This window comes from Cheilinus undulatus, linkage group 3 (genome assembly GCF_018320785.1).
Source record: "Cheilinus undulatus linkage group 3, ASM1832078v1, whole genome shotgun sequence".
NCBI classification, from domain to species: domain Eukaryota; kingdom Metazoa; phylum Chordata; class Actinopteri; order Labriformes; family Labridae; genus Cheilinus; species Cheilinus undulatus.
The window spans coordinates 42,157,074-42,181,894 of NC_054867.1; the positions used below are offsets into that span (position 1 = coordinate 42,157,074).

General features: G+C 37.8%; 1 protein-coding gene across 1 annotated transcript; it reads left to right on the forward strand.

Annotated features, from left to right (window-relative positions):
- The first annotated feature begins 288 nt into the window (after window positions 1-288).
- On the forward strand, window positions 289-23,604 carry smarcd1 (SWI/SNF related, matrix associated, actin dependent regulator of chromatin, subfamily d, member 1). The gene is made up of 13 exons (XM_041783407.1): window positions 289-511; window positions 10,293-10,468; window positions 11,303-11,345; window positions 12,374-12,496; window positions 12,954-13,076; window positions 13,291-13,407; window positions 14,109-14,210; window positions 14,390-14,551; window positions 15,500-15,597; window positions 16,002-16,137; window positions 17,879-18,001; window positions 19,663-19,764; window positions 22,155-23,604. The coding sequence occupies exons 1-13, from the start codon at window positions 326-328 to the stop codon at window positions 22,206-22,208; spliced, it is 1,545 nt and encodes a 514-aa protein (XP_041639341.1). The 5' UTR covers window positions 289-325; the 3' UTR covers window positions 22,209-23,604.
- Window positions 23,605-24,821: the final 1,217 nt, after the last annotated feature.

A 24,821-nucleotide genomic window follows, 5' to 3' on the forward strand; every position in this document is an offset into this window, starting at 1 on the left:
TTATTTAAGCTTTATTTAACCAAATTAGTACTATTGTTATCTCTTTTTCAATGAAGACTTGACCAAGAATGACCATTATGATAGTGGCAGGCCTAATCTGACTTTTGTGATTTTTTTTACTATTCTATCTTCTTTAGTTCTTTAATTTATATTATTTTCTTCAGATCTTAAATTATATCGGTCAATTATCAAGGACTCATTTATTAGTTGTTGCAGTACCATCAGCACACAGCAGGAGTCGCTGGGGGCCGTAAACGCCACTCAAACGTCAGTTCTCGCTCTCGCGATAGCTCTGCGCCTCCACCGGCAGCGACACTGAGAGGAGATGGCGGCCAGAGGGGGGTTTCAATCGGCACCTACGGGAGGTGGTGGCGGAGCAATGGGACCTGGACCACCGGTACCGGGAGCGGGACCAGGCATGGGCCCCGGGACTCCTTCTGGCAGGATGGGACCGTCGGCGGCGGCGCAGAATCACATGTACCGCTCCCCGATGCCAGGGCCTGGATACCCGGTAAGATATCACTCCATCGTTAGCCTGTCCGCTAGAACAAAGCCTCTTACCGCTGCTTTGTCACAGGCGGCTAACGATAACCATGCACATCGGTGCGTTCTACGGCTCTTACTAACTGGCACTCCCACCGAAAAAAAAACAGTGCCTTAAAATCAAAGAAATACCCTACTCTGAGTTAGTACCAGAGTTTGTTTTCTGTTTGAATTTGCTAACCCTCCCGCCCGCTAACGTTAACGTTAGCCAGTTAGTCACGGTAGCCAATTAGCTTAGCCTGCTAACGCTGCTGGCCGCGTTTCGCTTACTTGATTACTACGTATATAAATGGCTTTGAAAACTTTTCAGGAAATTTGTGTTCGTTAAACTTACCGTGTTGTGCTAGATTTAGTACTTTTACATGTTCAAACTTTTGTTGAGCTCTAAAGTTTTCTTAACAAGTTTTACGCTATGGCGTCTGGTTCACTTTTGAATGAATAGACAGATGGAGAAAAACCGCAAGTTTTAGTTATCTCTTACACATAAGTACTGAACAACAGTCAGCACTAGCGTTCTCATTGGACTAGGAGTGATTCAATGAGTGCTGATATGGAGAACATCACTGCGACTTCTCATAATATATATCCCTCCGCCTAAACCAGGTGTTCTGAATACTGTAAATTACCGTGAGAGCTCTACCTCTAGATATGTATATAGTACAAATTTATTAGACCACCTGTCATATTTGTCTCAGAGACCATCCAGCATCATGAAGTGCTTTAATGCGGACTCTTTCATTTTCTCTGAGCTCTCCACGTTTTACCGTTTTGAACAGGAATGAGGAATTTCAAACTGAATTCACCCAAATTTGAGCCAGCTCACTGGGCTTATCTGAGAAGTCAGAAATGAATCAAGCATAACATTACACAACCAAAACTCTTTTTTCTGTTCAGGAATGCAAGTAAAAAAAAGGATAATATATATATAAATATATATATATATACTAGCTGCGACTGATTGTCGCTGCGACTGATTGTCACTGTCGGCTGTCTGTATGATATTTACACTCTGTGGGTCTATGTTCTTAACATAAGCTTTCTATCACAAATCGAAAATACCAGCATTATCCTAAAATTATAGCAGTTTAATTTTAGGCATACATTACCCTTTCCCTTACCCTTAACTGCATTTTATAGAAGAACCCCCCCCAAACTCAGTTGAATAGTCTTCGAAAAATCCAACCTAAGTGATTTCATATTTGTGATGCTTAGAAGTAAAAACGATTCCTAAGTTCATATACTTTCAATACTGTGTTTTGAAATGCAACACTTAATTGAATCAAAAGAACTTGAAGTCAGATTTAAAACAAGAGAAAGAAATCAGATTTTTGCCCTGAGAGAATGGGCTGTTATAGATTGGTGAGCTTAAGAGAAGAAAGAGCATCGTTAGCAATCATCATTCATATAAAAAACACTGGTCTGTTTGGACCAAAAATCTTTGCTTAATATTTTTAGTTGACTGATGATGCATGATGTTTATCTGGATATTTTTGTAAAGAAATTGATAAATCAGTTCCTCATGCCAAATACCACATAGACACATGCACATATCAACGTAAACATGGAAAAACTACCATTTGTGAAATCATAGCTGTAGTATTCAATCAAATACTCCACAGGGCCCGCAAGACAGTGTCAGATTTTGTTGAATGCACCGTGCTCTGTGTGCAGTGTCCTCATGCTCCCTGCTTGTAGTCTTAGCTCATCCCTGCACTCAGTCAAACAGGCATAGAAGAGATAAAAAGACTGCATGCACACTGTAGAGCAGAGTGACATGATTCTAATTTTATGTTAGTTTATTTAATGACCTAGCTCTGTTTCGTGACCCACTAAACAACACAGGTCACATTCAATCAATCCGACCATTTCATAACTAGTTTTGGGTACTTTGGCATGTGAATCCATTGAAGGGAATGGAGGAGTCAGATGCAGGCCACATCTCAGCTGGTAAATGTGAACAGACATGCTATTAATCAGCCAAGAAGAAATTAGAATTGTGCATTGCTATCAGCTGCAGCTGCTGTGGAGGCAGCTTAAAAGACATGAATGTATTCTGGTTACCACTTCCATAAGTTTTGACCTTACATTCTGCAAACTGATATTTGCCTGGGGCTACACACCACTGCACAAAGGCTGACACAGAAAACTGTGATGAGCACAGCAAAATATGACAGTGCAGAACAGAGGGCAATATAGCTCTCTCTCTCTCGCAGAAACAGATACTATCTAAGGTTTTTACTGTCGTAAGAGATGATAAAGCTTCAAATATGAGCATGTAGTTACTTTTTCCAAGAGAACTGAACATATTTCTTGATACTTTTCTTGAAGAGGGAATCTTTAAATACAGTCTGTATCAGAGACCTAAATTCAGTATTGGAGAAGTTTTGGTTTCTGTTTATATTCTGAGGACTGAAGTCCGCTCAGCCCTGCTAAGTTAAGACAAACAGTCTGTGTGGAGACTGAAAGAGGCAGACATCATTGCTTTAATGCAGTCCCAGAGCCAAACCTTGCTGCCATCTGGTTACAGTTTTGCTTTTATTTGTCTGTTAAGAACATAGATCTCTTAAGTGTTTCGGCTAACAATCCAGCTGCATGAGGTTTTCTTGTCTCCAGCCTCTGTCTGAAATTGCTGGTTGGACTGCATACTCAAAATGCATGACACAGAAATAATTCACCATTATTTGACTAAAATTGTTTGTACACATTCTGTCTTTAGCTGTGCCAGTACTGTGTATGTAGCCCCCCCCCCCCCCCAGTTGTGGAGTTTAAAATTAAATTTTTGTAGGGTATCTAGGATTGTTATAGCTTGTTAAATGTATTGATGTTCAACGGGATAAAGCAGTATCCAATTTTTAATAACATTAAACCTTCCACAAATTTTCCTGCATTATGCCCTATTTCACACCATGTGATCAAAATTACAATGTATACAACTCTACCCAAACTAAACACTTGCCAGCAAACTGCATACACTTGTACACAAGTTTCATTAAATTCTTTAAGAAATTATAGTTCAAAGTTTTAATCCACCACATCTGCACCTCCTCTTTTCTTTTGTTTAATGGTTTATTCCTTTTAAAAACGTTCCCTATCTATTCCCTTCATATACATAGCTACACACATAAAAAAAAACACTGCAGTAGCACACACACACTCGCTGAAACCACCAAACTTGTACTTTCTGATATGTTCTGTCTCTCCTATTGTTTTTGTCTATGTTCTGTAGCCCCTGTCTTTAGTGTCTACATATATTACTGTGGTGTTTCCTCACATTGTAGTTCTCATTATTCTTGTTTATTTTTTTTTATCTTTATTTCATTATGTACACAGTACATCACATGTTTTGTACCGTCTTGCATCACTAAATTTAAAAAAAAAAAATCTTTAAAACATGCTCTGACTCTTCAAGCAAGTCCAAAAAGGCAATAAGGGCACTAAGTGTTTATCACAGTATTGCTGGAAGCATTTTATACTTTTAGTGAGTGCTGTTGACACTTTCACTGGTAAATGAAGATTTGTTTCTTTAATTCTATCTCTGTGTGATTTTATACATTTTTCCTCTTTCCTCAAGTTGTCTTAAAAATGATGATGAACACTGACAATCAGCCAGGATCCAATAATGTAAAATAATGTGGTGTGTGCTTTAAACCAGATAAAGATCAGATCAGTAATTATTTTACCACTGTTTCCTGCTTGGTAACAATAGCTAAATTTTGTTATAGCATAGTAACAGAATCAATAAAGTGGACACTGAACTATGTCTGTGGCAGAAAAATCTTGTTATACTGCTCTGTTTAAGAGGATGATAAGAAACCCTCTCGTGCTTTCATTTTGCTAAAAACCTACTCAACAGCTTTATGAGTGTGCAATGAAGACCACCTCCAGCTGTGATTTCACTTTGTCTTCAGTAAGTTTTATAAACGAATGGCATGCCACTGAAGCATCCAGAAATAATTGACACATATCAATCTGCTTAATCTTCTACTAAAAGGGGCTTAACTGGTGGCTTTAATTTTGCCTGATTTTTGGAGCTTCTGTAGCAATCAGCGTTTATGGTTCATTAACAATAAACTTCTCATCGCTGATTTACCCAAAATAAGAATAATTAAATACTATTTTATGTGTACATTGCTGTAGATCACATCAAAAGTGGTGCGCATTACAGTTTGACCTCAGGGAACACCATAGCCCTTGCCATGACATAACTTAAGAGTATGATCAAGTTTCAATTGGGGGTCAACTGGTAATTGGTCTGGCTGATTATCAGGGTCGATATTTTGCATTTTGTCGATTATCAGCATTTTATTCTACCATTTGCCGATATGATTTATTAATCAAAAAGTCTGCTACTTTGACTCCTTTGCATATGTTTCTTCCCCTCTGGCTCAGCTCTTATTCAGTCACAGTCCCCCAGTGTCCCGCTCACACAACCTGACTGGCTACAACATCATGTGGATTCTAGCCAATCAACACTGCAGCCTTTGAAAACGGACACCAACCTGAGCAGCGGTCTCTTGTGTGGCTTCATGAAGGAAACACATCTCTGAGGATAAAAACATTACAATCCTCCACACTTAAGTTTCAAAAACCCCAGAATACTGGTGGTTTACTAGTCGCAAAAAAAACACAGTATCAGTTGACGCCTCGTTTCAATAGTCAGTCTTTTTTTGTTTTTTATTTGACAAATAAAGCCTGCATCGTTGACAGGGGTCTGTTATTTCTTTCATAGCATTTTTAAACAGTTAGAAATGCTGCTGCTGTAAACAGATGCACACTTCTAAGGCCTTCATTGTAAACAAGTGCATTGCACAGCAGATTTTTATGTGACACTTGTTACCGATGTTGTGGCTGATGTCAAATACCCTTGGATACAGTACCACCCTACCTAAGTTTATATTCATTTTCTCTGATATTTCCACAGGTCCAGGATACATATTTGTGTTCCTGCTGTTGGGAATTTAATACAGGTTGGAGTAAACGTCACCCTACTTACTCCCCTATCCAGTAGCTTTGATGTCAGTTGATATTGCTATGTAGGTGTGCTTAATTCTTGTGTTTGCGTTTATCTATTTTCAAAATACAGGTATTAATCAGTTAATCTTTTAAAACATTCCAAACACAATCAGAAACTTTGATTTTTAGTTTCTGGTTTCTTAAATTCCTTTTTTAGGGAGATTTTCTGTGTCAGTTTTCACCGTTGAAGTATTGAGTTTCTTGTCATAGCCAAGTGAGATAGCTCCTCACATACATAGTGATGGTTTCATTTAGAAACAACTTTTTAATCCTCTTATCTGTGGTTAAATGTGTTTAGAATAAGATGATGTGGATGTCTAAAATTAATTTTCTGTCTCTAAGGATGGCACATTCATGTTTTTGTGCATCAAATTCTTGATAAAGGATAAGTCATTTATCACAGGTTGTATAGCTCGCTGCTTAGCTACTGGCAGCCTGAAGTTTAGTCGAATGAAAGGATGTTACATCTGTTTTCTCTCCAGTGGCCTTGATGGCTTTCACTCACACAAGCAGCCTTTCAGCACATATCCAAAGAGGCTTCATACTCCGAATACCGCAGAACTCTGATTGTTCTCATGTAAGCCAAGGTTGTACTGATGTATGGCACGAAGAGCACTTAATGATCAACATTCAGTGGCTTACTGCCCACACTGCACTGTGTGAAAAAGGCAGAGTGCATTCATCCTGCTTGTATTGTTGACAAGTTGAAGTCTGTCAGTCTTCTACCCTTCACTGCAGGCACAGGAGAGAGACAGAGAGAGCGCTTTGCTGTAATCTCTCAGTTGTTAGAGTGACGACTGGAGGGGAAGCTGCAGTCAATAATTTGTCATCTATATGTTGTTTTCACCTGTCTTCATGCAGTTAGATACACGGAGTCGCCTGTTTGAGTTCTTAGCGCACGGCTTGGTGAGTTGACTGTAGCTGTTTTGTGTGACCTTGTCGATGGAGTCAGTGTGAGAACTGTTGCTACATCTTCTTTTAGGACCTGCCTCATACTGACATTTTCAGTATCAAAGTATGTGGATTGAGGTTTTTATTTTTTGAAGGCTGTAGAGTGTGCTGCATGTGATTTCTTTATGTTGCAAATGTTTGACAGGAAAACTTTTGATTTGATTTTTTTGCATTGAAATATGTGCTGCTCTTGCATAATTTATGTTGACCTGTGCAAACAAATATCACAAGAAACATGCTAGACAATATTTAGATCAAAGTAAATGTCAGACAAGATACAGCAGACTTAGATCTGCTTATGAGTTGTTTAGGACTTCAAATATTTACATTTGTCTTGAGAATACAGGAGTTCTTAGTTCAATCAGGCAGTGTATGCACTCAAAGTATTTTGGGGGTTAACAATGTCACAACACAGGAATCCACAAAGTTAATATGAAAACGGACAAGGTTATAATTTTTTTAGTTTGAAGCCTTATGACTTTGACTCATCACTTTTATCACTGATTTATGTGGGTTTTTTTTAGTTAATTATCTAACCTAGAGGGGATGAATGCACATCAGTTTCCCAGGGATGGAAAAATGAAGCCATACATCTTTTGAATATTTTTATTTAGTACAACTAATGGTGACAAAAAACGCTGATCTTGACATATAAGCAACACGAGCAGCAAATGCTCTCTACATTCTGCTTGATCATTATTTAATCCTCCATATAGTCTGCAGTAAATTGTGTTTTTATCAGTGTTTCCCCTACCATTCCATTGGGAGGGCAGGGCGCCCCCCCAATGGCAACCCCCACCCCCCTTGAATGTCGAGCCAATTTTATTTAATTGTTTTTTTCTATAACAGCAGAAGTCATTTAAGAATAACTTTCCTGTAGAGCAGGTTTTTACTTGGTCCTTTTATTAAACAAACTAAATAGCCTAAAGTTATTTATCTTGTTTATATTAATGTATTTAATTTCTAAGTCCTGGTTTTCTGCTCGTTCCCTCTGACTACATGAGCAGAGCTGAGCAAACTGCTCACTGAGCAGAGAGCCCCGCCCCTCCTCTCTGTGTCAAAGCTGAGGTCACATGTGTACTGGGATGCTTTGACTCAGTATCATGAGAGAAAGTTCTCCAATGCAACTGATTTATCCTCTAAAGTTGTGTATGAACTGATGTACTGCTTGTTTTACGTCTGAGATAGTTAAACGAGCGCTGAATTTTGGCACGAGATTGCAGCAGTTTTGCACAGTTTATTAAATTCTCGCTACAAGTCTGACGCTTGTAATGCAAAACCCTGTAATCCCACGTATACCACACTGCAAACTGACAAACCGGTGGGAAACGTGGTCAGAATCAGCGACAGTGGGTTCCTATCCGCACCAGCTCCTTCCTGGTCTTCTCACCACGGCAGGCAGAAATACACACGGCCCCTCACAGGTGTGTGGGGGCAGGTGAGCCGTGAATATCGATCATTTTATCATTTTCAAATTCATTCATCTGGGATCAGTAAACTGGTAGATGGCCCCTTTTGTCCTTTTATTCCTTGCGTGCATGCTTCTCATAGCGCCTGGCACTATTGGCGATATTTATGGTAGTTGTTTACGCTAATAAATAAACCTTGTCTGTGCAGATTATGGCAGAAACTCTTCAACCTTTATAAACCTAGGAGTATTGACAAAAGATCATACAAGTATAGAGACAGCAGGAGGAGACTGAGACATACTTGTGTGAATAATAATATGGAAGAGAAAAAATGAGTAGATAAAGTCAGTGGAGAACAATCAGTCATTAAGAACATTTACCAAAATACATAATCTAACCTATTCAAAATATGTTATATGTTGCAATAAACGATTTCCTAAATAATTTGTTTTGGTTGTTTATTAGTTAAATCTTTCCGATGTCCGACTCATTTGCATGTGGGGAGGCCTTTTAGACAGCAGAGGTAAACTTTACACTTAGTATTGTTCTGATACAGTCCTAAAGTTACTCCTGATGTGGCAGGAAGGCAAAAAGTTCATTTCCAACTCTGTTATTCATATGTGCATTATGCATAAATAAATAATTATAGATAGATAGATAGATAGATAGATAGAATGTTATATTGACAGCTGGAATTTGAAGTATCACATGAACACCATGATTCCTGTAAGTGTTTGTGTTGGTGTCCGGCTTAATGTAGTTGCAGCTTTGGAGCCAGAATTGGCTCATCTAGAAGACATCAAGAAATAGAGATTCACTTGACACTGTTATCTGATGTGACTTGTGTCTTAAGAGTTTTGGCTGTTGATTTCTATATTAAAGAGTAGGGCTGAACAGTTCCTCGAATTATGTGAGTGATTCGATTAAAAAAATTCCTCGAGGCAAACTATCTGCCTGGAGCCTTTACTTAAGTCAGTCACTTATCTATATACGCCCATGCTCTAAGCTTGGACATCGCGCCGTGTGTTTGGCACAGACACCTATTTGTGTGGCACAATGCACTTGTTTTCGCTGTTACTATAACATAACATGCATGATTTGAGGCGTAAAAATCACAAGGGAAGAGGAGTTGATGCAGTGATGTTGGCAGGCACTCATCCTACGTTTTTACGCAGCCCCTGGCCTTCGTTCATATCAAATATGGCACTATGCCTGCACCGGTGAACCTACGCAGATCTCCAAGTTTACGCATTGCCTGCATGACTCACTGGTGTGAGACAGCACTCGGTTTGTGTCTGCAGGCTTCAGGGAATTTTATAAACTTCTCTGATTGACCCGATGGTTTCACAGAACACAGCCAGGCTTCACGATTCAAGTCCTGTATTGGTGCTTTCCCTCTCTCTCTGCATGCACACGTTATACATTTGATTATAAATTATTTAAAACTCAGCGCACCACCGTCTTGATTGCAGCATGTTTTTCAAAAAAGTTTCAGCATCTCGAATAATTTGATAAGACTTATATTGATAATGAATTGACACCAATTAAAAAGAAACACGCTATTGCCACAGACAGTGACTGAGAGATAGACTAAATAGGTTAGAGTTCATCATCATACAGTCAGGATAGTCATAGAAGCAGCTTTATCCCTTAAAATGAGTTCTTTATGTCGGTGGATGGCCTTAAATAGTCATATTTTTAAGGTGGATGAACTCAAAAACAAAAAAGTCCAAAATTAAAAGTGAACACCCTTTGAAAAATAGACCATATTCCTGTAATCTAAAGGTTCACCTTTCAGACATCATCAGACCGCTGTGTGAATGATAGAACTTGCTATAATGTGAAATATTAGATTTATGCATTAAGTAGAGGGTGTTAAAATGATTAAGTGTCCCTTTACTTTAATGACAAATTGGAAAATAAAAATAAACTACAATATAGGAAATACAGTGTTTGCACCAAAAATTTCCTGAGAGGATCCCTAAAAACCCAAATATGGAAAAATCTAATGTAAATATTTAACTTCCTTTCCTTGTAACTTTAAGAAATGTAAATTGCCATCAGAACTGTATTGCACTTTTTTCTTAGAAAATCTGTTCATACCAATTTTTTAAAATATAGAAGTAGTTCATTTAAGGGGCCCAGCTTCTTTTCTCATTTGTCTATTCCTACTTCTCTTAAATGCAATATCTCTTATTAGAGTACTTGATTACAAAATGAATCGATTGCTGCAGCCCTATTAAGGATACATGTTTTAAGATTGACTATTGATAAGCCGGTACTTTAACTAAACTACTTAAAAAAAAACTGGTTAAAAAGAATTCCTCACAGAAGTCTTGTATTAAGGAAAAATGTTTCCATGTGTTCTCTACACAGAGACCAGGCATGCCTCCATCCAGCCGAATGACACCTCAGGGACCTGCCATGGGCCCTCCGGGGTATGGCAACAGTCCAGTATCTCGCCCGGTGATGCCTGGCGTGATGGACCCGTCTCGAAAGAGGCCTGCCCCCCAACAGATTCAGCAGGTGCAGCAGCAGAACCGCAACCAGCAGTAAGTCTTCTGTTTTTACCTGGCAGTAGCTGAAATGCTTCACCCTGAGAAGATCATTGTTCAAAGCGTAACTTTAATCATGTTCTTGGCTATTTTAAGACCCTTCTGTAATTAACTGTGGAGTGTTGATGGAGAAATTGTGTGTTTTTGAAAATCTCCGGTAGGGATATCAGCCTGTAGAGATATTAAAGAGTTTTGATATCAGAGGTCTGCATGGGTATGATATTTAAACCTAGCAGCTGCCCCCTCTAACACCACACCAGCTCAGTCCTGCTAAGACTTTTATTACAGACACCCTAAATAATATGTACTTAAGGAAATCCCTCCCTGTATTATATCCCAGGTTTCAAATTAAAGAAAGGGACACAGATAGCCTTCTCTTTAACAAAGCCACAAAAGAAGACTGAAATTTTTGGAAAGAAATGTGATTAGTAACTAAACTTTTAGCTGGGTGTGAACTAAGAATTTCTCTAATAAAAAATTGTATCAGTATCAGCTTAATAATGATAACTAAGGGTAGATATAACTTCCCAATCCTTTTAAATCAAATTATCATGTCCAGTTATTGTTCAGACATGAACTTAAATAATTGCATATGGTCCATTTCAGCTTTTACATTACATGAGATCCTAGTGAAAGCCATATCAGCTTGTCACAAAACAGAGCATGGTAGTACTTATTTATGAATGAGAGGAATGCAACAAGTATATTTGGACCTGTGTGATGTAGATCCCACTGGTTCTTGGACTGGATTATTGTTGTTATGTAAATGCAACATTGCTCTGCTGTGACCCACACTCAACTTATCTTTCTGTTGTTAATTTGTTTTTGCAGTACAAAGAAGAAGAAGATGGCTGATAAAATTCTACCTCAGAGGGTGAGTATTAATCAAACAGCAGGAAATCCATTAATTCAGACCTCTATTATGTTGAAGTGATTACGTTCCCTTGTCCATTTGAATTTTAATTCAGGTCCTTCCAAACAAAGCAAAGCTAAGCAAAGCCGATCTGTATTAAAAGTGCATCGCCTGTGAGCACTTGAGATTACCTGCCTCGCTCCTGCTTAGTGCTGTTGTGTCCATAATAGATTGACTAAAAAGACTACAAAAATCTTCTTATCCCTCTGTAAAGTCAATTTCCTTGTCCACTAGTCTGCTGTCAGTCAGTAACAAAGAAATATTCTGTAAAGACTAAGGATTATTTAACCCAAATGAAACTAAAAATTGCAAGAAACTTTCTGAGCAGCTTTTTATGCTGTCATTGTTCAACATCCTCAGATCAAAGGTACAGAGGCGTACATAGCTTTACTTGGTTGTTATACGCCAATGCTCTGAATCTTTAGCAGAGAGGTCAGGGCTGATACCAACACCAATTTTTAACATAGAAGTTTAGCCAATGCCAATGTTTTTTTCCATCACTTCCCTTGGTGGAAGACTGATAACCCCAACCATATAAACAGATGAGAGTTTGTCTAACTGGTTGCTTCTTGTGCCCCGTCAAAAAAATCCTTTTTATTTTTATTTTTTTTGGTTATCTTTTTATTTACCTCTGTGCGTCGTTTCTCTGCACGTGATGGCACCCCTGTCTTATACATTGTGTGAATGCAAGCGACATTTAAGGTGCATAGAGTTGGAGAGATTACATTTTCATGTATTCATGGTGTGTGTGACTGTCAAGGATAAGCTTGAGCTGTATCAATAAAGTGATGTTGCAACAACCAAAGCTTTAACAGAGTTCTCAGCATGTAACTGTTTAGAGCACTCTCAAGAGACAGAACACTATCAAAAATGGTATAACAGTTGCTGGAGCTTTAAAGAGATTAAGATTTTTTTATTTATTTAAACTTATGGTTTGTTTTTCTGAGTGTGTCCTGTTGATCATCATCAATGCCCTTGATGTCTTTCAGATCAGGGAACTGGTCCCAGAGTCTCAGGCTTACATGGATCTGCTGGCTTTCGAGAGGAAGCTCGACCAGACCATCATGCGCAAGAGGCTGGATATTCAGGAAGCCCTAAAGAGGCCTATAAAGGTTTATTTCTATTTGATTTTAAAGTAATTCAGATCCCTAGGAATCCTCTGTGCTCCCTAAGACTGGAGAGCTCAGAGAAAAGTGACATGCAAAGAGTTTGTTCAGCCAAGTTTATGGATATTTAAAGTAGCAGACTGGTGCTGCTGTTAGTTTTTATATAGAAATAAAATATTGACAGCTGCTTTTATAAACACTGAGTCAGTGGATATCATATTGAATGGTACAGCAAGTCTGTTTGATGTTTGATATTTTATATAAATTGAATTCTGGATGTCCAGACTCCATAAACACAGAAATTGATCTCATCATATATACACAACCTCAAACTGTCACAGTGGAGCTATCTCATTTTCCCCTTCAGTAAATCTGACTTTATCCTGTGAAACAGAACTCAAGTCATTTTACAAGAAAGCTGTTGCATAAATATAAAGTTTCTTTTTGGCCAACTTTTTTCCAGCAAAAGAGAAAGCTTCGGATCTTCATATCAAACACGTTTAACCCTGCAAAGCCCGATGCTGAGGATGGAGAGGGCACGGTGGCATCATGGGAGCTTCGTGTTGAGGGGCGTCTGCTTGAAGATGTAAGCTTTGTAATAGAAATCTGTTTGATATTTGATAACTTGAATATTTCTAAATGTTTTTGGGTCAAAACTGAAATTACTGTACTCGAGAGTGAGATCTTTTCTCTGTTGCTTTCAATTTCATTGTTTTGTTTAACTAATTTCAGCTGAGACTATGAACAGCAAAGATTTACTTTTCACACAACGTCAGTTTGATAATGAAATGTCTTTGCAGACGGCTGTGTCAAAGTATGAAGCCACCAAACAGAAGAGGAAGTTCTCCTCTTTCTTCAAGTCTCTGGTGATTGAACTGGACAAAGACTTGTATGGTCCAGATAATCACCTTGTGGAGGTAAGATGAGTATTCATGTCATGTATTAGAGTATATGCATCTGTAGATGTTTGCCCAGCTTTCCTTGCCATTACTAGAAACATTACTGATTATTCTTTTGCCTTTCTGTGAAAGAAAAAATTGTTTTGAGTTTCCTTTTCATTGCTCTCTGAAATGCTGTATTAAACCAATGCTTTCATCATTTTTTTGATCATTTTTCCCAGCAATTAATGATTTTAGGAATAGAATTGCCTGCTATGCAATGTGACAACTGAAAATGTCATTTTTTGTAATCTGAGTAATGTGCTTGAAAGAAATAACTGTCAAACTAAATAAAAGTTAAGCCTTACCTTAGAGCACCCATAAAGTTTTGCTTTAAAATAGCTGAAGCTGTTAGTGGGTTTAAAAGTACTTAGCATTTTAATGAAATGTAATTTTTGATACTAATTACAATATGATATTCCTAACATTTTGCTTCTCACGTGTGCGCTTGTGCTAAATTAATGTTCACCAAATCTTTAAAGGGTTTAATTTGCCTTCTATACTAATTTTATAAGAAGATGTTGTGGTAATTTTACCCCAAGGCTGTTTTGATGCTAGCTAGTTCTTACTTTTTGTACAGGTGATAACCGAAGATTTTGATTCTATCTGAAGAATCTTGAGTTATTTATCTATCAGTTGATAATGTGGTTGTTCGTTAAAATGTCTTTTTTCCTTTTTAGTGGCACAGGACTGCCACCACCCAGGAGACTGATGGTTTCCAGGTAAAGAGGCCCGGTGATGTGGGGGTCCGCTGCACAGTTCTGCTCATGCTCGACTACCAGGTAAATGTTAGGGGGCTCTAACTTACTCAAAAAGTACTTACCAATGTAATTACTGTGCTATCAGTGGAAGGGTGTCGTTGCTGTTAGATGTTTTAAAACAAAGAGAAACTCGGTAATAAAGCAGACGGAGCTTTCTTTAATTTTTGTTATTCTTCTCTAATTGTTTTTGTTCTAAACAGCCCCCTCAGTTCAAGCTGGACCCCCGGCTGGCTCGTATGCTGGGCATTCACACCCAAACTAGACCTGTCATTATTCAGGCTTTGTGGCAGTACGTCAAGACCCACAAACTCCAAGACCCCCATGAGCGCGAGTTTATCAACTGTGACAAATATCTGCAGCAGGTGAGACCAGCTTGTAAAGCTACACCAAAGTTATTTAACACATTTAATAGCGCATAAAATACACCTGGAACAGCCTCTATGTTTTTCCTGATCTTGATGTTGAGCAGTGCGCCTTCTTGCTCTCCCCTCTGTCCTTTAAAGGAGACTCCCTCTCATCATTAGTTTAAGTGTCTTTTCTTCTACTGTGCCAAGATCAACAAAGGACTGTTGAGACATAATGAATTCTTGTGAGGTTAACATGACATAAATTTAAACGTGAGCGAACGATATCCTATTACTAAAATGGTGATTTGGAAAATATTGTGGAAAATGTTTAAATACTAACAGATTTAAGTGTCAGTTTTCCCTTTTTCTCAGTAGCAGCAGTTGTAATATCTTTAAGCATAGCAGGAAGACCAACAGAACCTAGAGGGAGAAGAGGTTATTATGGCATTTGTTGAAACAGAGGGGATGTTTGTGCCCACCATTGACTTTAAAACATTAATGTTCAGTAAGCAACTCTTCCAAAATCTTGACCACATATGTAGTTTTTTTCCAAAACAGACACATGCACACAGACACAAAAGGGAATCAATTGCACTGTTACTGAGCATAAACAACTCCTGATCAGAATTTGCCTTTTGGCAAAATTTAAACTTAGATCATTTTGATGCTTATGAATGTCTTGTTTTGTAATTTCTCTGAAAGTATAAAAGCAAAGAGAGCCAAGCTAGCTCTTTAAAACTTGGGTTTACAACATTTAGTCAGTGCTTTTACACAGCATGTGCAAACTTTAGTGTCTTTTTCCCAAGGTTTAGAATCATCAACAATAATTTCCATAATTATAGATAAACACTAAGAAAGCTTGTGAACAATCACATTAGAGACAAGACAGAAATTAAAGAACAGGAAGCAAAGTCCCTAACTTTAAATTACCAAAACGTGAGCATGTCCATTTTAACTTTTCAGATCTTTGAGACTCAGCGAATGAAGTTCTCTGAGATCCCGCAGCGTTTGCATGCACTCCTGATGCCACCAGAGCCCATCATTATCAACCATGTGATCAGGTAAACTCATTACCATGACTGGGCTTCTATCTGTACATGACATCACTGTGATAATACTGTGGCATTGATACTGCATTTTTCTGTGCATTTTAACATGTTTAGAAATTAAATCACCTAAAAGATTGAAATTCCTTGCATTATGATTTTTATTCTGTAACTGTCTTTGTCTTCCTTCTGCTTTAAAAATGTATATATTAGTCACATATTTTGCCTTTTTATTACTGTTCACATTTACCATGTTGTTACGTTCTTGAATTTTACATAAGAGCAGCTGCAACTCCAACACATCCCCCATGGATAAATACAGTATCAGAAACTTTAAACAATACTAATTTGGATTGCCTTTTATTACATTCCTGTTCAGTTTTATAACAGTACTAATACAACTTGCTGATGGTTTCCAGTGTGGACCCAAATGACCAAAAGAAGACTGCATGCTATGACATTGATGTGGAGGTGGATGATACACTAAAGACCCAGATGAACTCCTTCCTGCTCTCCACAGCCAGTCAGCAGGAAATAGCTGGACTGGACAACAAGGTACCAACCCCTCTCCACCAGCTTTTTTCTTCTTCCTTGAAAATTTTTGGTGGACACATCCTACTCTATTTCATGAAATTGGAAAGTGTATCCTGTTTCTCAGTATTCTTGTGCCTTCTGTGAGCATTTCATCTCTCAGATAACTTAATCTATCCCAATCTCCAAACAACTTTTACTCTGTCAAATACCAAAGAAAGACTTCTTGTGAATAGTAGTTGCACAAAGCGCCCAATTCTTTGCATATAATGTCTGCTGTCGCTGTGGGAAAGCCAATTTTAGTAAACTGAATTTGCACTTTGAATGGGCAGGTTTTTGTACATTAAAACCTTTTCTATTGACTTAGTAGACATTCTTTCCCTTTTTGGTCCACCTGCTGAGGGCTATTTCACACACTTGTGCTCTCCCAAATCACTGCTTCTGCGTTTAGTCTTTTGTGATGTCGGTCAGGTTTTCTCGACCTCCTGCGCACAAACATTACCTTGACTTGGATGGCTGTAATCACAATGATAAGAAAGCAAGGCGTCCTGCTGGGTCGTCTTTTTGCTCTCAGACATATCAACAATGAAATGGAGAGTGTTTGTTTATGGTTGATAGGCGCCACTTGTTTTGTTGTTTTATTCTGGGTTTGGTAGCATTCAGAAATACACAGCCAGTTCCTACTGGTCTGTTATCAGAGATGGTTTTTAGCAGAGCCTATAAAGAGGCTGGGGACAGGTCAGAGATTCCCATGATACTCATTACATCCAGTTCAACCCAGACACACAGAGCTGATTCTTTTTGTCGCAGACATAATGACCTGCAGTATCCCTGTCTCAGAAGATGATGGTGAAACAATACAAACTCAGAATAAAGAGTCTCAGTCTGTTTTGTTTATAAGCCTGTCTATATAACAGTCTAAAGGGGGGCATCAATAATACGAAACTAGACAGCTCAGAGGACATTTGGAAGATCCATCAGGTGTTTACTGAAGCAGCAGGCTATTCAGCTAAGCATAACAGCATCCTAATTACTGCAGTGATTTTTTTTTTCATATGAAATGTCATCCTGATGAAGAGTTTAAATTAATACAGCTCTTTCAGTTGTTAATAAGAAACAAACCTTATCTTACTAGGCAGTCTAGTTTTGTCTTCTCTTATTTACTTAATATCAAACCATGAAGTATGCTTCACTGTTTCTATTAGTCTAAATACGCTTCCAAAAGTGCTACTTCAGATGTCCTCTGTGGTTTGTAACAAGTGATCAAAAGCTAGTTTAGGTTCAGTGAAACCATCCTAAATCTGTTTTGAATTATTCTCCTTACCATAGAAATTCTGCAGAAACAGCATTCTGAGCAGATCTGATTTTGTTTTGCATCAGTTTTGACTAAATAGCAGTCTTCCTACTTTATGCCTTTTGCTGTTTTCCTAACATGTAATTACAGACTTTTAAAAATGGTATGAGACGAACTAAATAGCTCCTCTCATAAAAAAACACCACTCAGAGCAATACTAAAAACGTGGGGAACAAACACTGAAGCTTTGAGGACAGAACACAGCTGCTGCAGAGTGACAATATCATAAATTTGGCTGACATTTTGATGATGGATGATTGAAACTTCTGAGAAGATTTTTAATAAAGTTTTTGCTACATTGCAGTACACCTTTTGTTCACTTTCCCAGGTACACAGCAGTCATAAATGTCACAAGAGCAGTACAGCTCATGCTACCTGATGCTCAAACATCTTTTCCTTTATTCTACTCAGATCCATGAAACCATCGAGACCATCAACCAGCTGAAGACTCAGAGAGAGTTCATGTTGAGTTTTGCCAGAGATCCTCAGGGCTTTATCAACGACTGGCTCCAGTCCCAGTGTAGAGACCTCAAGGTGAGTCACTCCATTACGACCTCGCACTGAATGCTCAAGGAAGTTAAAGCACATTTATCTAAGTTTCCATATCACAACAGATACCGTGGTGCTTCAGCTTTAAAATCCAACTCATAGCACTTACATGGCATGGTACAGTTGCATGCTTCCCTTAAAATGTTTTGTTTTTGGTACACACAATGTAAGGGCAGTTCAATAAGACGAAATGTGCCTTTAGATATTGCATTCAAAAAGATAAGTGTGTCCCACAGACAGCTAAGCATACTACAGTTTTGCATAAATGGGCATTTGGTTAGAGAAATCCATCATAGATTAGAGAGAGGACTCCTTGTGTCCTCTTTAGATCAGATGCAACTAGGGATGTAACGATATGAAAATTTAATATAATGGTTATTGTGACCAAACTTACTGATACTCTGTTCTCTCCTTCATGAGAAATAGAAGAAATAAAATAATAAGAATAAATAATATAAATCTATCTATTATTATATAAAGAATTATATTATAAATTACTATTATATTGTATATATTAATATGATATGTAATTATATTAATATCTATCGATCCATCCATCCATCGAATTTTACCGTGGTTTATAGTGATACTGGTTATCGTTACATCCCTAGATGCAACACAGCCAGAGGACTCCAGTGTACAGACAGGATTTGTCTTATCAGCTAACCCGAAACATTTTTATTTAAATGCTATCGCAGATGATTTCTCCTACTTACTTGCTTCTTAGCTTAATTTATCATGGTCTCAATTCTCTAACTTGTTCTGTTATTTTGATATTGAGGTTATTAAGCTTCTTGCTTTTCTTTAAGCCCTTTGTGATTAGACAGTTGTGTAATGTGGAATATTATAATGAATTTGACTTTGAAACCTCTACAACAAGCTTAAACTACAAATGTATTCTGCAGGTGTTTTAACAGGACACTAAGGGACGTAGGAAAACAACAGAGAGGGATTACGGTTTGATAGTTCTGGAAAGTGGATATGAAATATGAATATATGGTTGGGTTTCTCTGAAGGGAAGACTGTTTAAATCCAGCAGACACCACGTGGAGTCATTCATTCTGTTCATTATCAAAAGTTAGGTACTGGACAAGTCTGAAAACATAAACAAACCCCTCTGGCTTCTCTAAGCCTGAGTAATTTTGGAGCTAAGAAAATCCCTTAGGTCCCCTTTCAGGTTAATTGTTATTCCGCACTGTGACAAGGTGACTTGGTTTTAGCTGTGGGCAGCGATGACTTCATTTCCTCGGTACATGGACATCATGCTCTCTCTCGACACAAAGCTCGTACTGCTCTCTGAGGTGTATCGCAGAAGGGCGCAGACAGAGAGTACTCTGTGAAACATTTAATAAACATGTATGACTGGCTGCAACGCTCGCTCATGAACTGCTGACCAGATGTCACCACCCCAGAGCTCAGTCGGCCGGATCATTCTGAAATTAAAGGAATTCAGCCCAAAGCTCGCTGACTCACCTCCACAGCAGCACTGAAGTCAAAACTGATCAACAAATGAAATCTGTGACATTGTGTTAGTCATAGCATTTGATTTTGGGCACTTTGATCTGTCTTTTAGTATAAACAAAGATACATGGGCATTTTTATTTATAAATTGGATTTATTTGTGTATTTGTTTATTTATTTGTCAGACCATGACTGATGTGGTTGGAAATCCAGAAGAAGAGAGAAGAGCAGAGTTTTACTACCAGCCGTGGGCTCAGGAGGCTGTCTGTCGCTACTTCTACTCCAAGGTAATCTGTTTGTCCCTTCCTTATACTTCACCTGCAGATACATCCCTGACATGTTCTTGAGATGAGGCTGGGATTGTGGTGTGATACAGACACAAACTCTGATTTAAAAAATGGTTTGATTTTTCTATGAAAATTTAGAGACATTACTTAGAATTCGTTTTTCTTCTTTCTTGCTCTATTTTGCCCGTACTATGTCTTAGCATTAGACTGTGATTTGACTGAATTACACTTTTTTGGTTGAATATAAGGAATGATCCAGATACGCGGGCTAAACTGTTAAAGTTGGTTCCTTTGGTAGTCAGTGTCAGAGTTACAAGTCAATTAAACTATTTTTTAATATCTTTCATCATTTCAGGCCCTCAAATTTTTGTCAAATGCTGTGTCTGAACTAGTAGCCCCTGTAGCTGTTCTCAATGACCACAATGCCCTTAAATCCGATGTAAATAACTGAACTGATAGCATCAACAGTATCTCGTAGGAACAGAGTGGTTTAACACTATTTGGCTCAAGAAAATGCAGATTAAATTGTATGGAGGCATTGTCAGGTTATGCTCGAATATAAGCAAAGCATTCAGTGATGATATTCAGCACGGTAATGTGGACACGAACTTGCAGAGGTTCGAAGGCTAGCAGTGCTAGCACTGCTAACACTAGCCACATAAATCGTTGGGGTAAAAAGTTTGTTTTCTGTTACAGTGTGAAGCTGAATAGTGTCTTTTGAATGTGTTTTCTTGACTTTGAAATAGTCAGCTAAACACAATTACATACTTACTTAGGAATACCGCTGGTTTTTACCAGTAAGATCTGGTTTAAAGAACAGTTGGCAGGTGTTGCAGATAGCATAGCCATGATGGTATACCTAGCATAGTGATAACCATTTTTATTTCTTTGCCTATTATTTTCTGTTAAACCTTTCTCCCCCAAGTTTTGTCAGATAACTGTGATAGATTCACATTACTTAGTCAGTTAACAATTCTAAAAATATCTATCATTTATCCTTTACCACAAAGAAAGCAGAAAGTCTTAACATTCAAATAGTTAAAGGCAAAAGAACATCTGGTATCTGTGCTGAAAAATGAATTAAACATTACTTTAACAGTTGGTTTATCTTTAAGGATTGGAATTGATAAGATTGTATTGATATGGAGGCCATAACGATTCTTCTTATTGATTCAGTTCTTTATTGTTTCCCTTATCGATTCCTTTACTTTTCTTTCCTTTTTGGAAAAAGTAGACTTTATAGGTTTTCACCGTTAAAAACTCAAATTTTATTGAGTCTCTTTCTCTCTGAACACTTAACAAGATGTATGCCACCTTCAGTGAGAGTCAGGGACAATATGACTTTATTACTGGCCATAATAAACAGTTTTGATAACTAAAAATATTTAACAACAAGTTTTAGGTGGGAGAACGTGCTTAATTACAACAATTCTCTTTTTATTGGAAATGTCTCAGTTAAAATAAACTGCTCTCTGTGTCATCAATTTCTGAAGTTCCATTAGAATACAATAGTGCTGCTCATTTTCTTTAAAGATACAATCTTCAGATAAATATAAAACTAGTCTCTGAATTCTAGATCTGAAGATGGTTAAAAATAAACTGAAATCGTGTACAAAATTAACAGTTCTTGTGCAAAAAGATCACTTTTTGACAGTCATTTGCTTCATCTTTTTACAAATTTATTCTCCCTTTTGATTTGCAAACACTTAAATAAACACGGAGGGGTCACAAGATTTACCTTTGTGGTAAAGACTGTCTGTTGTTATCAGTACATAGATGCAGAGCAGCAGCTGCCATGGCGTTTATTTAATATTGAACTGGAAATTGCTGCAGAAAATGCCTCTCCCCCACCACACACACTTTTTAGTCATTTGTGTGGCAGCGAGAACGGATCACAGCTAATCAAAGATGTGTTTGAATCCTCAGGAAATAAGACACAAACATGTGAGCAGTTACATTCATTACATCATGAATAATTGTAACATTTATAAGTGGACCCCCATTTTCTGCTTTATTTGACTTGAAATCAAATGAAACAATATTTTTCTGATCTAATATTTTGTTATGAAATATTAAATATTCTTAAAATCTTGTCTTGCCCTGTGAACCAAATGTCATCATAAATTTACTGAACTCAGAACATAAGATCCTCTTAGTATCTTTGTGCTAGAACTGTCAAAATGAGCTCATTATCATGCTGACATTAGTCTACTAATCAGTCAGTCACTATCCTGACAGGAGACTCTTAATGTTGCGTCAGTATTGTTTTATCTCATCCACTGGTGACACTTTATCACAGCATTTCACTGATTGTATCTTAAATGATTGTGTGTGATAAATGTCCTTCACTGTCCTTACTTGATTAGATCTTCTCTTAAATCGTCTTTCAGGTCCAGCAGAGGCGACAGGAGCTGGAGCAGGCGCTCGGCATCAGGAACACCTAAACGCATTTTGTCCGCAGGCCAAAATAAGGAGACATCTAGTGTGTTTGTGTGCGTGTGTGCTTTTGTGTGTGCGTATGAGGGATGTTCAAAGTGAAGTCCTGACAGAGTTTTCTGACAAACTTAGAGAGATAGATACTAGACGGATTTACTGTTTCTATAGGATGTCTGTTTTTTATTTTCACCCTGCAGCCTGGCTGCTTTTGCAGTTTGGCTGCCATTTCCACGTTTTTCAATGTTTTTTTCCTCACAACACAGCTCGTAGTATTTTTTGTGCGTGTACTAAAGCATCACCTGAAAGCATTCCTGTCATTTTTGATTTGTGTGCCCACACAAAAATGCAGATTGAACATGAATAAAAGCAGAGAGCAGATTATACCTGGCAACTCTTAAATCAGCTGGAATGTGTTGATTCTGCTTTTGGCTTTTTACCCCCTTTTTTGAAAGGAAATTTAAATTTTCCACTCCTAACCATCACTCATTGTGTTGGATATTGTTTTATAATCAGTCGAGATGTTTTTTTGCAGCACATTGGCTGTTAATGTGTCACTTTGTCTTAAGTTCTCAATGGTTTGTTTGTGCTGCAGTCTGAGAGGTGTTTGAAGCTCAGTCTTGCCAGAATATTCATCTTTTGTCCAATCTAGTGGCATTTACTATGAAGTTTTTCCTTTCTTTTTTATTATTGATGATTCTTGTTTTAAAATATGTATTATATCAGTACTTGTCTTGTTAGCTAGTACAGATTATCAAGGAAGTAGCTAGTATGAGTACCTCTAGTCTATATAGTTTTGTAAATACTGAGCAGAAATAAACTGAAGATGGATGTGAAGTGAAACTGTATCTCTTATCCTGGCAGATGTTTTCTTAACTTTTTGTCTATGCTCAGATAGTTGAAGCAGTATTTATATTATTATTGGCCTTCGTTGTCAGAGCACAGTGACTTATCTTTGCGACACAAAGACGGCGCCATAACATTTGACAAACCAGCTGATCTGCAGGACAAAACGTTGCCTGCATGCTGGGGAAAGTGAAATCTTCTGCTTTTAGTTTGTGCTTTTTTATCTGTGCAGAGAAGCCATACACTTCAACCCTTCAACAAACTGTCAAAGTCATAGCTTCTTCGTACACTGGCTGGAGATCTGCCACCGCTTTAAGTTTGATGGTTTAAAGATGAGATCCTGGCTAAAACTTTAGTGCGTGTGCATTTCCACTGGTTCCAAAAAACAAAACACTAATCTTGGTTTGAGCAGGGACAGGATTAAAATACATGGTGGGAACATGGGGAGTAAACTAAAACACTGGGGGAATGTAGTATTATTTCAATCTGCAGACTTTTTCATGGACCAAACCTATTTTTCTGTATGTTCTTATGTTATAATAAAGGCTATGTAAAATGTAACTTCAGTGGTTGTTTTTATTTCTTGTCTACAAAATGGATAGAGTACATTTGGGCTTTAGTAAATTTTAATTATGATTTAACAGGATTTCTCTCCAGAGATTTCTTAATTTTTAACCCTAGTGTTTCATTTTTTATTTTTTAGAGAAAGTCTGACTAAAACCAAAAGACATGAAACTAAAACTTGATGAACCAACAATATGAATCTGTTCATCCGCAAACATTAATTTGAAAATGAATAAAACCCAGGTAACTTTTTTTTTTTTTTTATTTTACAGAACTCTTCTCATTGAGTGCAGCTGATCTGAGGCAAATAAAAACAACAAACCTGCAGAGAAAAATGATCTAAGTGCTGCTTATGTTAATAGACAGTCCTACTCATAGACAAAGGTAGGCCATTGTCTGGGGCCTCATGCTTTAAAGGGCCCTGATGATATAGCCAAAGATTTGCTTGAAAAATTAGATTCACAGCTAAAATTACTGGCAATGCTTGATATGTTAGCGTTCAAGGAAAGAAGGGGGTAACTGAATTGAAAGAGCACTAAAGCAGATGTTGGTTGTTGCACAGTCCAAGGCTGTCTAAAAGTCCGAATACCCGGTCAATTTTTGTCAAGATGCATACAGACCTCCTGAAATAACTGGGTGTACCTATACATGGAGACCACTGTCCTCACCACACTTGTCAAGGATTTAAGTCCAGATCCTAGAGCTGTCTGGTGCATGTCTTCCACACTCACCTTATATTTATTGTCTGCGTTCAGCTGTCTTGTCCAAAAAAATACAAAATCCCTAAAAAAACTTTTTAATAGATATTTTGTTCACTTACTATGATGTACTTAGCTATATGGGGTCCATATTGGTCTACAAATGAACAAACCCAAGAAGCAGAACTCCTGGTTGGTGCACTGATTTTCTAAGGACTTGCTTGCAGACCTGTCCAAAGAAATGCTGTGGTTTGAAGGCCAATACCAGTGCATGTTACCAGATCAGCAGTGTGAGTGCTAGCCTCTTGGCTGCCAGGTCTTTTTCAGATTAGATTTTGGAGCTGAGAGGAAAAAGTTTGTTACCAGGCTTTCATTGTGCCATCTCCCTCAGTCCTTGTTTTGGAGCCTGACCTTTTTAAAGGTCCTGGTGTGCCAGTGAACAGTCCAAATTCAATGGACCTGCTCACTTTGTTAACTTTTAGGGAGAGGGAATTTAAATTTTGAAACTTAGCAAAA